The 15,390-nt window shown below is 39.0% G+C and overlaps 1 protein-coding gene across 1 annotated transcript in view; it reads left to right on the top strand.

Annotated features, from left to right (window-relative positions):
• Positions 1–15,390, top strand: part of dnah7 (dynein, axonemal, heavy chain 7) — a 72,612-nt gene that overhangs the window by 13,633 nt on the left and 43,589 nt on the right. The window contains exons 20-31 of the mRNA XM_069698928.1: positions 1,969–2,162; positions 3,973–4,171; positions 4,401–4,541; positions 6,144–6,356; positions 6,446–6,555; positions 7,873–8,041; positions 8,710–8,812; positions 9,462–9,589; positions 9,766–9,978; positions 10,990–11,088; positions 11,434–11,682; positions 12,785–12,934. Coding sequence (XP_069555029.1) covers positions 1,969–2,162; positions 3,973–4,171; positions 4,401–4,541; positions 6,144–6,356; positions 6,446–6,555; positions 7,873–8,041; positions 8,710–8,812; positions 9,462–9,589; positions 9,766–9,978; positions 10,990–11,088; positions 11,434–11,682; positions 12,785–12,934 — 1,968 coding nt within the window. The remainder of the gene's footprint in view (positions 1–1,968; positions 2,163–3,972; positions 4,172–4,400; positions 4,542–6,143; positions 6,357–6,445; positions 6,556–7,872; positions 8,042–8,709; positions 8,813–9,461; positions 9,590–9,765; positions 9,979–10,989; positions 11,089–11,433; positions 11,683–12,784; positions 12,935–15,390) is intronic.

Below are 15,390 nucleotides of genomic sequence, written 5' to 3'. Positions count from 1 at the left end.
GCAGCTCTCCGACCCACAAATCACATTAGAGTGTAATGTTTTCGTCCGGGCTGTTTACATCAGACCAGCCACTGGGAGCTGCTCTAGATCCACTGATCTTCCAGAACCTTAAAGCCTCCACATCTCAACTTCATTTTACTACACTTTTTTTTTTTTATTTGGTGCCTGTTTTAGTTAGTCATTAATCGACCATTGCATGGATAAAAACAGGGCCAAATCACTTTGAGAGATCTATTTTGATGAACCTGTTTCCTTTTAACTGCAGCGAACCACACCCTTACATCCTCTAATGAGCTGAGGAAGGAAGAAACAGTACCTCTGAACTCATAGTGGCATATTGTTGACAAACATAATAATCGATGCACCCAATGATAACGCAGTAAAATCCAGTAAAAGAGTAGCTCATTTGATATTACATTAACATTCATGCAGATGTAAAACTCTGCAGGATGTACCTTAAATGTAAAGGCATTTGTTTGTCCTGAATGTGGAGTGTGTGTCAGATGAGAACAGAGAAAAATATTTTTTTGGACATTACGGTTATTCTCCACGCTGATTATACCCCTGCTATATCAGCCGTGGGTAGTTCCTGTCCTCCACTGAAGCCATCTGTTTGGTGCATAAAAACTACATTATCACTGATAATACATGCATTAAAACATTATTATCTATTCAGTGTGCTCATGAATAACTTCCTGCTGGCACAGTGAATATAAAAATAGACCTACTATTACATTGTCCTCTCAAAGAATGGGTCAAAAACACAAGTGTAATGATATCTATGAAAAGATATATAGACAGTTCATCAATCAGACACCTTTAGCTAGTGTAATTGTATGTCCATTGAGATACAATCAAATAACTCATTAGTACTGTGTATAATCTGCTTTTTCCTGGTAATTGAGTTTGATGATTTGATTTAGCCTTTAAAAAGAGTCAGTTACAGTAATTTTAAGGCTCTTATTACCTGATTAAAGAAAAAGACCTCATTGTCAGTGGTTTCAGCATTTTGCTCCATTCCTGCATTTTTATTTAATTCCATTCACAAGATGACGTCAGGCTGCATTTCAGAATTTTTCCAACATTTCACATATGCAGGTTGGATATCCACTGTCCAACCTCAAAAATGACACAGACTTTTATTTATGCACTTCCTGGGGGTGACAGTTCCACGAGATATTGAATAAGTGTACAAATGAGATGATATCAGAGCTGAAATATTTAATAGGTGTTAGACATGCCTCAGGTGAAATTTCTATTACTGTCCCAGAACAGATTTTTTTTTTTTAGGATGCTGTGTGACAAGTGGATATCAGTGTGGAGTATAAAGTGGATTTTTGCTAAAAGGAAGAAATTGCTGTCTTTTAGTGTCACCTTCAAAGCAGAAGTGACAACACTGCATTGCTGGAAAAATGCGAAAACAACAAACTGTCTTTGTGTCATATGTGTCGCTGATTTTATTTAGAAATTTATTTGTATCTTGGAATTACGATAAGTTTTTTTTTTTTTTTTTTTTACTTACCATAAATAAGTACAACACCTCAAACACAATAATGGACATCATTTCATGCACATCAGTTCTCACATAAGCGGCAGTCATGGTGCAAATATTGTGATGTGGGAAGCCAATGTGAAAAAAAGCTGCTTTTTCTTTTTGGGGTAATTGCCTTGAGTGCTCGTTTTAGAAAAAAATGCTGTATGGTCCCAAAAGGTCAAGAAAACATATATTTCATTCATACCCACTGTATGTAAACACTTCAATTGGTAGCCTTAAAGTAGAGACCTGAAACTGGGAACTTGAAATGAGTCTAAATGGAGCTGAAATCATTTAAATGGGCAAAACATGTAAACTTTTTATGAGTTTCATACTAACTAGCCTTGTGTTGAAATGAGTTGATCATGAAAATGAACTTCCAATTCTGTTGGTTTGCCAAAGTTTTAAACATTATTCTCTCCATGCTGGTGTAGGACAAGCACGTGTTGGCAGTAATAGACATCGACAAGATGCTGGAGAGGCTGAACAAATCCAATGAGTTTCTGGAAATGATCCTCAAGGGTCTTAATAGCTACTTGGAGAAGAAACGTCTCTATTTTCCTCGATTCTTCTTCCTGTCCAATGAGGAGCTGCTGGAAATCCTCTCTGAGACCAAAGACCCCACAAGGTTAACCCATAATTTCCCACACAATCAAAATGATATGTCTTGTTTTATTAATTATTGTCCATCAATTGCACTTAATAGCATCAGTTGTTGTGTGTCATTGGACAACAGGTATAAACCCCCAGGTCAAAAATAGTTTGTCTAAGTGAACGATTAATAATATACTAAACTCAAAAGTAGCTTTGTACCACAATATGTAGCAAAAAGAATAGTGAAACCTCAAACCCTTTCCCTTATAAAAAACTTAAAGTTTCAATTTGTCAAAGAATGGAAAATCCAGAAAAGGTATTAGAGAAGAATGTAAAAAGTTGATTCCTTTTGGAAACTGATTTCTAGGCTACCAAATGTTCAGCTAGCTGTGGTAAATTGATTATAAAAGCCGTGTTTCTTCATGTGCTAACAACACCTACTTTACCCTTCAACCAACCCTCGTCTAATTTCCTCCAAGGCATTTGATTAATAATAAATGTGGTTTCAGGCCAAACATTTTCTAATCTCTTACTCTGCTATTTCTATTTCCCATTTCATTTTCACTCTGCCATCCCTCATTTCTCTCTCTGACAGCTGGGAATTCTCATCAGATCAATACAGATACATACAGTCATCAGCTCCTCTGTAAAGAAGAGATCTCAGCCAAAGTGGTGTGAGATTGGTGTTTATACAGGGCGCATAATGTTATGGAAAGGACGTTTTTGTTTGTTTTGAGAATTTTAAGTTATAGCTATTTGAATGCAATTCCCTGACAAAAAGGCGTTACTTTCAGAGCATATAGAGAAACAGCGATACCTAACTTTTAAGCAAATGCCAAAGCTTTAATGTTTTAAGTCTGAAAAAGGTTGCTCACCAAGGAAACCTGCCTATTAATACTACAGCAACTGAAACATAGGGATACAGAGCAGTACATAAATGAGGAAGGACTTGTTGAGTGTGTGTCTTTCAACAGCAGTGCTTATTAACAAAAACTACTTCAGCAAATACTGTACTGAGAGGCTAGACTTGAATTACACAAAACCAAGGACAAGTACGAGATTTGCAACATCAAAAGCCGCAAGACAGGATGTGGACCTGAATAAAGAAAAAAGCTGTGAATGAGACTCATCTACTAGAGATTTAATGGGACCAGCTGGATTCTATCACAATTTCCAAACTAAACTTTGACACATAATCGATTAAAATGATAAATTTCAGTGAAAAAGACGGTTAGCCACGTCACATATTCAGTGTCTTTTTTTATGAGTAAATCCACACTAAAACACATTTTATGCACGCTTCATACAAATGTAGACGAATAAACTCCTCTTACACTAGGGCTCCCTAATATGAAGTAAAAGCCTCAATGTGTGCAATTTTACGTAATTCTATCATTAATCTAATTGCTCTGTTGCCTTGAGTCCATTTGCTCCACTGCTTTTGGGTCAGATCTACAGGTTTAAACGGGAAAGGATCAACATTCATTCCACGCTGTCTTTTTTTAGACAAAGTAAAATCAGAAGTGTTCAAATTCTACACAAAGAAGACTTAACCATATAACAACAGAGCAATTTGTCTTGGTGATATTGATCCAGACACACACTGACAATTTACTCCTCGTCTTGCTGGCTGTGCAGTGAAATGGCACATCAAAGCTGTACTCCTCCGTCATTGTCTCCACTGGATTCATTTATATACAGATGCAAGTGTGTTTATTATTATTGGTAAACCTAAACAAACATCTGAGGGGCTAATCTCACATAATTTGGCAATTAGAGCAGATATATTCTAGACACTAGACAGCACCTAACTGATTTCATGTTCTTGCATTCCTTTCCACAAGGGTGCAGCCCCATCTGAAGAAGTGCTTTGAGGGCATTGCTAGCGTGGTGTTCACCGATGTACTGGATATCACCCATATGAAGAGCAGTGATGGTGAAATGGTGCAGCTCCTGGAGATCATTTCCACCTCCAAGGCCAGGGGCCAGGTGGAGAAATGGCTCCTAGAACTTGAGAGCGGCATGATTGCCTCCCTGCATAAGGTGCTGTATGGATTGTTATTGCACTATTGTTGGAGGTGAACTCGTACACAGAGTAGACAAAGCTCGACAACATTGGCCTTTGATACCTTGGGCACTATGTTTTTCGTACTGCATTTCAAAACTAGAGACAGTTATGAGAATTTGTTCCTCTATGTGATTCAGTGTTTCCCTTGAATATGTACACAAAGCACTGATTAAAAGCCCCTGTTGCTCTTGTGATCCATTGTAGGTAATAGGAGAGGCAATGAAGGCATACCCCGATGAGGTGAGGATCAACTGGGTGCGAGCTTGGCCCGGCCAGACTGTGTTGTGTGTCTCACAGCTCTACTGGACAAAGGACATCCACGAAGCTATCAATTCCGGAGAGAAGGTGACCAACCTTTCATTGGATTTGTTTACATACATTACAGCGTTTCTTCTAGGCTTGGGAGGGCGGGATGGTTTATCACGTTACTTGTCGGAGGGTGCAGCTCCAGGTTGGATTGCTAGCGTGATAGTATTTGCCATTCATCCTTATTACTTTAAGTACATACAGGTAGGGTGTATTTAATAAATGCGGATATTTTGGTCAAATTTTTAGCAGTTTAAGGTTAAGTTTAGGACAGCTTCATTGTAGGCTTTTATTTTCCCCTTTTTTTTAAAGTCACGTAACGAATGTAGTTGTCGTGAATTCAAATTACATCGGTGGGGTGGCGCGCCCTCCCAAGACAATGGTAAGGGAAACACTGCACTGTGTTCTGAATTATATTTTACATACCTAGTATTGGTGCAAGTCCAAACTATAAGGGGACTTCCTATAGAAGCTCCCTTCTGTCCCCTCTCACAAACAGTCCTATGGCTCTGACTTCCACAGCTGAACATTTGTTTTTCTGAACGTTAAATCCCTGTCTGCCTTTGAAACCCCCAGAAGATATTTAAATGACATCTTCTGCTCCTTGCATTAAACAAAAGCCTGTCCACTACACAAATCTTTCAAAATTTCAGATTTAGTTTTTTTCTGACTTCCATATTTTTTACTGATAGACCTAACTCACAGACATCCACCCTTTATTCTCTTAAAACACAAGCATTGCCTGCATGTTTTGCAGTCTACAGTATGCTTTGAAGTTCTATGATGTCTGTATCAAAGCTGTAACCATGGCAACCCATAGGGCACAGTATACAATATCTGACAGAGCACGAGTTCACGAACAAAACAAAATATTTAAAAGGTTTCCAAGATGAGTATAACAAAGTTACTGGACAAACTTTAAAAACAATTGTTTACATTTACATAAAGTGTGGTGCTTCCAGTAATGACTGTTCTGGTAGCTCTGTCTCCAAATTGACATTGAATTCAAAGTAGTTTCACACATACACATACTGTATGTGAATATGAGCTGAACAGTTAACATAAGGACATAACCAGCTGCTGCTTTAAAAAGGGGAACAAGGGCACTTCCCTGCATCACACATTATAGTTATTTTTCTTTTCCCTCAAGATTTTGTACATTTCACCTCATCGGGTGAAGATCCTTTTCCTTGTTATTGGTCACAGCTTCAGTCTTGGCTGTGATTATGTTGTGGAAAACCAGTTTGCAATAAGTTTGTTCAGCTACTCTGAAAAGGAGTACCGATTGGAGCCCAGTGGGGGGTGGCTAAGTGTGATTTTGTTGAAGCAGTGCCAACAATAAGGGAAGGGGTCGAGTTTTAGTGCATAACATATAATATGTGGAGGTCAATGCAGATTGGGTGAAGGTTGCACCAATAGTTTCAAAATTAACACAAATTAGGATGGAAAAACTGCAAAAAAAACAACCCCAAACAGATGGACCATGGCCAGACCAATATATTCACAGTGAGCTTGACAGTGATGGACGTAGTTGTCTCAGGGACCCTAAGTTTGTAGATGGGGTCACGATAGCATCCTCTCTCTGTGTTGATAAACTCCAGCATGCTCTTCCTTGTATTTAATGATGCCTCATTCCCACAGGCCCTGCATGCCTACCTTGAGCTGAACAACAGACAGATCGATGACATTGTGGCACTTGTACGTGGGAAACTGTCCAAGCAGAACCGAGTGACGCTCGGCGCCCTCGTCGTGCTGGACGTCCATGCCCGGGATGTTCTGGCTACGCTGGTGCAAAAGGGAATAAGTGATGAGAATGACTTTGAATGGCTTAGCCAACTGCGCTACTACTGGGTGGTAAGTGGAATTGGGCAGGATGAAGTGACTGGAGATTAATGTCAAATACATACTTTGTGAGTGAAAAATCTTCACCAAACTGTCCGCAGGAGAACCAACTCCAGACAAAGATGATCAATGCTGGTTTGCCTTACGGCTATGAATACCTGGGCAACACTCCACGTCTGGTCATTACTCCTCTCACTGACCGCTGCTACCGGTAAGACCTACAGCACAAGGTAGGGATTTCTTCTTCTCTAAGATTTACTTGCTGGAAAATGCCTCCAGGTAAAAGTTTTATCGTTGTGATAACACTCCTAACTCGGAGTTGGAGATTGCTACATTCAGTTGAACTCTGAAGATTACATCAAAGTGACATCATGTTGTTGCTTGTGATACCAAAACAAGGCTTTTTCAAAGCAAAAAGACTTTGCAGGCAACTGTTTCACCAAAATATTTCATTACTCACAGCTCCATTTAAGTGTTCACTAGTGACATCCTAGTGTTAAAAATAATTAAGAACTGATAGCAGTGTTTGATCAGACACCTGTTGAACAAGCACAACATTTCCTTGCAGAAATATGACGTCTTCGTCCCCTTTGCTCGCACTAAGTTTCTGCACCAAAATATTATATTTGAAACTTAATTGAACTCTTGTAAACTTGGTCCTAATAACAAGCAAGTGCCCCTCTAGCAGTGGTGCCTGTTAGCAGAGTCTCTTCTCATCAGCAACAAAGTGAGAAGGAGATGAATATTTCCAAAAGGTCTTTTTTTATAAAGTGCGTAATCATTGATTAGTCCAAGAGTATGTGAAGTTTTTTTTAATGGTTTTTCATGGTCATATATAAATGTCAATAAGGGGATATTGCCTGGGATTAATTGTTCTATGTATGCAAAATTTTCCCAATTACTGCAAACAAGTTTACAAAAACTTCACATCTGCTTTAGTTTAGTGATTGTGAAGGGGTTCTAAACACTGGTGTCTTCTCGGTCCGAATTTTGTATTTGTAAAGTTAATATTAGTATTAGTGACTATGGTTATCAGCCCTGGAATTCCATATTAGTCCATGTCTTATAATAATAATAATGGAATTAATGTTTTGGATTGTATTCATTTATGACATTGCATGTTGAAAACCAGCATTGATACTTTTTAAATGTTTGAAGCTGAATCCATAATTCATTCAACACATATCCCAATCAAATTATTAATAATGTATTCTAGCATTGAGTGTGTAATTAGATTACTCTGAAACACTTTTGTATAAAATTTTAGAAAAATAATGAAATAAATAAGGTTGAAATATAAACAAACAAACCTAAATGGGTGAATAATCGTACGATAGTATTTGGAACAATTACATGTACAGTATTCAGTATGTTGCACTTGCAGAACTTCACTGCATACACCTCAGTAATGGTCTCAAAAACATGTGGTCAAACGTCAGTTTATTTAACCTGATTTAAAAATCCTCGACAGCAATCAGTTCAATTCACTTGACAATTTATTTTGTCCTGTGTGTTTGTCCTCCTTCAGCACTTTGTTTGGTGCCCTCCACCTCCATTTGGGAGGGGCCCCTGAGGGCCCAGCAGGTACAGGAAAGACAGAGACGACCAAAGACTTGGCCAAAGCTGTGGCCAAACAGTGTGTAGTCTTCAACTGCTCTGATGGACTGGACTACATCGCTCTGGGCAAATTCTTCAAAGTGAGTGAACTCTGTTTCTGGAGCCTGAGACACTAAAACCATGCACTATTTTACTTCACATAATTAATCAGATGGACATATTCATTACAGGGTGTTACTCTCTCCTTTTGGATGGAAGTGTGTCTGAGCACTTACTTCTGCCTGGGAATATATCACTAGAATAACTATCAGTGCTTCAAAGAGCTGAATAACAGAGGATGACACAGGTGTAACATTTTTCTCATTCTTATTTCCACCTAACCCAGATTGGGCTATTCAAACATTTAAATGTACATTTAACTGCAATGTTTCCTTACAAAAACGATATAATGTGACACAGTAGTTCAGTTGTGTTTGCTTATTGTTATAAAAATAAACTAAGAAAATGCCACATGAAAATAGTTTCTGCCACAATTTATCCTTTAAAAAATGACACAACGCTGATGTCTTAGGAGGCTTGCTTGTAGCACCACTGCAGCTGATCTTTATCGTGTCATTACAGTTGTATGTGTCTTGAATGTGTGAATTTTTGAACCGGTTGAATTACTCACACCCTACTAACATTTCCTGCCTCTTGTCAAACTGAAATAGCTCACATTCGAGTACGCAAGCAAAACTTTCTCTCATTCTATTTGAATTTGCAGGAATTTCATGTATGTCGATGTGTTTGTGTTTGTGTGTCTGTCCAGGGCCTTTTGTCCTGCGGAGCCTGGGCCTGCTTTGATGAATTTAACCGCATTGACTTGGAGGTGCTTTCTGTTGTGGCTCAACAGATACTCACCATCCAGAGAGGTTTGTTTATTGACTCTCTGCCTTCCTTTCCTCTTTGATCTTTGAATAAAACTGGCAGTATACCAGAAACTAATTTGGCGTAGTCTCACCAGTGAACAAGTAGGTATTAAACTACAAAGAAGTGCAAACACTGAGCTAAAGCAATATGTGTTGTGTGGTCAGCAGAACTTCAAGCACAGCTTTGTTCACCGCAGCACAGCAGTGTGTCCTGTGTGTGCTATGGGCACTGAAGGACTTGTGTCATAAGATACAAGAGCCAAAGGGATACCCAGAACTTTCTTTTAACCCAAAACTAAAATTTGAAAATGCTAAAAGCTATTAAATGTTACCTAATGTCTGCTAAGAGGTTTTTACACAGTTGTACTTTGATTTAGAGCCTTTCTTTATGTTTAATTTGGGCTTTTGGGCTGAACAGAATACACTTTCCATGACTTCTCAGACCTAATTGGACTCCTCTAAGTCCTAAGAGTTAGGATGTCCATTTGTCTACATATGTTCCTCGGATGGGGATGTAGCATTTGTCCTCTACTGATATTGTGACAGACACGGTGGGCACGGTGTCTACAGGGTCGGACACCACTCTGCTCTTCAACTGTCTTCATCAGAGTCAAAATGCACAAACTGCATCTAACTGCATCTGTGTGTGCAGGAATTGCCGCCCATGCTGAGATGCTGTTGTTTGAGGGGACAGAACTAAAACTGGACCCCTCTTGTGCCGTGTTCATCACTATGAATCCTGGCTACGCTGGACGCTCTGAGCTACCGGACAACCTCAAGGTGCAGGATAATATCGTGGACTTTTGGAATACATAATCCGCATTCTGATTCGTATACATAGGCCTGTTTTATGCACGTCCAAACATTAATGATACAAAATCGTAACTTTAGAACTACTTGAATTCAGAATTTTTCAATCATAATGCATGTTAGCAAAACTGTCTCTTTACACCCAGGCACTGTTCAGGACTGTCGCTATGATGGTACCCGACTACGCCATGATCGCAGAGATCGTGCTCTACTCCTGCGGCTTTGTGACCGCTCGGCCTCTCTCGGTGAAAATAGTGGCCACTTATCGACTCTGTTCGGAGCAGCTGTCCTCACAGCATCACTACGACTATGGCATGAGAGCTGTCAAGTCTGTGCTAACTGCTGCTGGAAACCTCAAGGTATGTCAAAACTGATTTACTCTGATGTGATGGGATTCTTTTTTATTTGTCAGATCTCTCTTTCCACCAGAATAATTCCAGACAGCGACACAACCGAAGTGTCTCTATCAGGAAGTTTGCTTTTCATATTTTACCTGTCTCATACCGTTATCGTTACCGTTCAGAGAGATTTTAATGATGATTTCTTCGAGAGAAAAGCATTCAAGTGGAATATAATTAATTGTTGGACTCAAAGACAAGTTGTACAATAAGAAAAGCTAGATTGTGGTATAATATTTTCTCACCTCTTGCTCAGTCTTTCTGGATGATAGTACTGCTGAGCAAGTTAAAAGGCACATAGCTGAGTGTAATGTTTTGCCTCATCCTCAAAACAGATTTAGTTGCATTTTTAATGCTAAAGAAGAAAATTTCAAGTTGGGTTAGGTCACACATTAGTAGTTATGAGGTATTTGTTCCTCAGGATTATTCCTTCCAATGCAGTGAGAGTTTTGACCCCACACCAGCACACTTTCCAAACACAACATGAGAAACAGTTTCACAGAGTGCAGTGATGTGAGAGAGAAAGAGAGCTGTGGAAAAGCTTTCAAAGAGAAAAGGTATAAACAGGCACCTATTTTTTTCTCTATAAGCCAGGGATATTTCCCCCACTTTAGTAACCTGATGCAAACATAGAATAGTTTTTCATCAGGTTCTGCACAGGCTTTGCAGGCACACTGAGCCTGGTGTTTTTTTTTTAATATACTTTTCAAATGGAGAGGTGTGTATTTAGTCCCCCTAGCAACAGCTTCTGATGTCTCCTCTTGAACTTACCAGGAGTGCCTGTCAGTCACATGTGGAAGAGAGAGTAATACTTCACTTCATGTAAAACCCAATCACTCAACCGCTCTGCATTACATGACTCATCCTTTTATTGCTTTGTTCATGTGTCTCATTCTCTGCCTTTCTTACTCATATCATGTTTTTGTCTTTTTCTCCTCTCGTCTCCTTGGGGATGGGTTTGTTTCGCTGCAGCTTACCTTTCCAGAGGAGAACGAAGATACCCTGTTGCTACGATCCATTATCGATGTCAATCTGCCCAAGTTCCTGTCCCATGATCTGAAGCTATTTGAGGTGTTTGGAGCTTTTCTTGTCTTGATTAATGAACCGGTTTACATCCACTGATGTCAGCCTGTGTTAATTCCAGTCAGTTCTTTTGGAACCACGATGCGCAAGGACAATTTAACTCAGAACAGTTCACTGGAATATATCTGTGTGTGGGGTTACCATACGTTTCTGAATATCTGTGTCTATCATTTCTCTGTCCTCAATCCGATCATCTAAAAGCGAATGTGATTTTGTACATTTTGGTAAGCTTTATTTTCATATGTTGTGGTGAGTATGTATTATTTGTTTCCTGATTCCTCTCCCAAGATTTCTTTCTCACAGATCCCAAACTTCCTTATTTTGTCATATCAGGGTATCACTTCCGACCTCTTCCCGGGAGTCAAACTTCCAAACCGAGACTACAGCATTCTGCTTGAGACCATTGAGGAAAACTGCCGGCGCATGAACCTTCAACTCACAGAATTCTTTGCCGAGAAAATCCTGCAAATCTTTGAGATGATGATCGTGAGGCATGGTTTCATGCTGGTGGGCGAACCCTTTGGAGGAAAGACCAGCGCCTACCGTGTGCTAGCAGCAGCACTTCACGACATCTTTGAAAAGGTATGATTCCCATTTACATTTAACCAGTAGACCTTCAAAGACGGTGGATCCTGTGGACAATAACAAAAGCTAAGTATGTTAAATGGGATGGTTGGAGAAAATAAGTTAGAAATGTGATGTAAGATGATGGCAACAGAAGTGGTGAAGAAGGATAGATGGGGGCCTTAAGTTGAATGACATTCATTATCATAATGTCAGGTATTATCCTTTTCAATTTGTCAGAAATTTTGAAAACAAAAGCCTTATTTTCAGATGGGTGCCCATGCATTTTTATTACACATTTTAATGGGGTTTCCTGAGTCCTTGGGATATCTACTTCCCCAATCTGTTTAAAGAAAAAAAAAAGCTGAACCTTTGTGTCAGGTAAAAAATATGTTACACTCAATATCCAAGGCTTATCTGAGCTACATGTTTGTCTCGAGTAAACACATCCATCCAATTTGTCAGGGCTGTAGTCTTTGTTTAGTAGTTATCGATCTCACAGAGAGGACCAGAACTGGCTTGTTGTATTTACATGGCTGAGAGGGCGGAGAGGCATCCCACCAAGGAGACAGATGAAGGCCTGCTGATGGAGCGCCTGGGAATGCCACATTTATCATCGTCATCCTTGTCACTGCACATCCACTGATCATGTCGAACCCCACTCCCCTCTCCCCTCTCCCCCTCTCCCTCTCCCCCACCCTCTCTCTCTCTCTCTCTCTCTCTCTCTCTCTCTCTCTCTCCTCTCTCCCTCTCTCTCTCTCTCTCTCTCTCCTCTCTCTCCCTTTCTCTCCTTTATTTTTTCAGCAGTTTACTTTCTCGTTGTTTTTAACTCAAATTGACACCTTGTCTGAATCCCTGTTTGTTGCAGTTTTTGTCTCTGTTCCTCAGTTAGCAGAAGTTCTGTCATACCGACAGTAATTTTCAAAAGAATTTATGAGGCGTAACAGAGACAAGTTGGTGCAATGAGTGGCGTGTCATTGAGACGCATTTGTTTGTTTTTGCATAAACTATAAAGTGCAGAAGTCTGATGTATATTCATTCGTGCATGCGCATTTGTGTGTCCTTATGTGTGTGTACACAAGTCTTATGTGTGTTTATATTTATGTGGTTGTTGCATCAGGGTCTGATGGATGAGAACCAGGTCCAGATCACAGTAATCAACCCCAAGTCCATTACCATGGGCCAGCTGTACGGCCAGTTCGACCCCGTCTCTCATGAGTGGTCTGATGGCATCCTCGCCGTCAGCTATAGATCCTTCGCCTCCTCCCAGGTAAGATGGCTGCCCACGAGTATTTAGCAACCTCCTGGAGAGTAAAGCACTGATTTCATCTGATATCAGTTCAGAGACAATCAGTCAAATAACATGACCCGTAATATTGTCCTGACTTGTGAAGCAGCATGCTAATTTAGCAACATGGTCCTTCCCTCACACAGATGAATATGTTTACATTGGTGATAGTTACACACCTCTTGTTTTGCTATTGCAGAGCACTTGAAATCAATAACAGAGACCAAACAATGTAACAGACTCATCTTACTTCCGAACTGTCAGATTTGACCCTGCGCAGTTATAAACCAATCAGAAATTCAAAACAGTTGAACCCATGCCATGCTTTGTATCGTTGCAGCATACAGTCTTTGGTCAATTGTATTACGAATAAAAACAAGCAATATTTTTTTAATAACAAAACACATTTTACAGTTTTTAATTTTGCGGACAAAATAATGTATTTCTTTTTAAAATGTGGTTGATTATTTAATACTTGTAATTTAGTGCCTGTAATATATCTTGCGGGTAGTTCAGAATAGTGGTTAAACTGTTCATTGGAACTACGTATTAGCGCCCCTGTTCAAGTATGTTAATGGTCTCCTGCTAGCCAATCAGAAACAGGGATTTTCTGGTGACTTGCTACATGCCACAACTACCAGTTTATGAGGACATGGTTGAAGAGACAAGCTTGGAAGGTGCCTTACTTTTGGCACTGTTAAACAGTGTCGTCACTTCTCAAGGTCATTGATTGAGCCTGTGCTTGATAAACTGCTTTTTTTTTTATACTGGCTTGGAAAATCACACAGAGTTCGTAGTCAGCAACAATATTTTGGTCAAATGCTATAATGTTAAACAAAAAGATCTGTAGTGGAAAATATTTTAATATGAAATTAAATGAGCTCTCTGAGTTTCATTAAGACCTTTTGTTGTTTTCATTTAAAAAATTTCTTGACTAAAGAAACTTGATCTGGTGTTTAGTTTCTTACACACTAAGAAATTGTTGTTCTGAAATAGTTTTCCCCTGAAAATTGTTTTGAAACAGACTTAACTTTCGGAACAATCTTATTTGTCAAAAGAGACAAACTGGTTTTTAAATTTTTTTTTTTTTATTAGAGATGCTGAGCTGGAGGTGAGATAGGTGCATTCTTTAAAGATGATGTGTCTCTGAAGAGCGTGAAGTGTTGCGAGTGTTGTGTCTCTAATGATTTCACCCTCTGTTTAGTATCAGCTGCATTGCATTTGATCAGGTTTCTTTTTGATGTGAATTTCTTGTAATTTATCTTTGTGACACACTGGGCTTGTGGCTCCGGTATTTGCCTGTGAAGCCTTCTGCTCTTCACAGTTTTTCTCTCGGGAGTAAAAATGATCACTGCTTGATTGCTGTATTGGCTTTTGTAATTTTGTAACACTGTTTCACTTATTTACTGAAGGAGGCAAACGTAACCCTCGAACTTTCCTACTGGAACTTGATGGGTTTGCACTCTTCACCTTAAGTTGGAGTTCGAGAAGTTAGATAATTAAGCTCTGAATTCTCGGTTTATCGTACTTGTTATAAAGCTAAGTTAATGTTTCTGTTTAATTAGTTCTTTATCCTTTGTTTAAATTTGGACAACTTACAAAATCAACATGACATTTTAACCAACACGTAATATTTGCTCATACCGAAAACCTTTTGAGCATAACTTTTTCTTACCAGTTAAAGCAAAAAAAAAAAAAAAAAAGTTGTGTATCTCTGTTTCAGCTACATTGTGCTGTGCAGATAAATAAAGGTGGTGCTTTTGCCTGGAAATGTTTGCTCACAACATTCAGGCAACCAAAAGTGGAGATGCAGAAATATACTTTTGCAGTATGGAATACGTATTCCTCATTAACTATCCGAATTTCTTAGAGCTGGAAATTGCTACTGCACTTCTGCCTGGACACTAAAACTTTAAAGCATATTGTATTTGTGGTACATTGGATGTGACATGACATGCAACCAATAGCTACATACTATAAGAAGCTGTGCAGCAGAGATGTGATTGAAATGAATTATTGTCTGCTCAGTCTCGGTTGAGCTGAGCTGAGTTTTGGATGGATCATTTTACAAAAGGCATGACATTTCAATTAATTACAAGCTGGTTGAATAAATAGGCAGCGGCGACAGGTAAACAAAAGAAACTTTTGGCTGTCTTGTTAAAGTTAAATCTTTAATAACTCTCTTTCATTCGCGCACACATTAGACACACATAGGCAAACAATTTACAGATTGCAGTGGAGGCATAATAGAAAATAATTTGTTCCCTCTATTCTCAGACTGCTTGCAAATTAACTTGTCATTTAAAAACTGTCTCTGTATATAAAGTTTTCATTTTACAGATGTTTTTTTATTTTGAGTGTGAGGAGTGACATTTACATACTGATGCAATGAAAATAGAAAACAAGAACAAATCTGGTCTTAATTCATTTTCAGAAAA

This window comes from Brachyistius frenatus, unplaced genomic scaffold, assembly GCF_029030835.1.
Source record: "Brachyistius frenatus isolate BFR_SWC_R1_liver_20210118 unplaced genomic scaffold, ASM2903083v1 Contig_28, whole genome shotgun sequence".
In the NCBI taxonomy this organism is placed as follows: Eukaryota; Metazoa; Chordata; class Actinopteri; family Embiotocidae; genus Brachyistius; species Brachyistius frenatus.
Note: the sequence above shows the minus strand (reverse complement) of the source record. Positions and strands in the feature narration are given on the sequence as shown.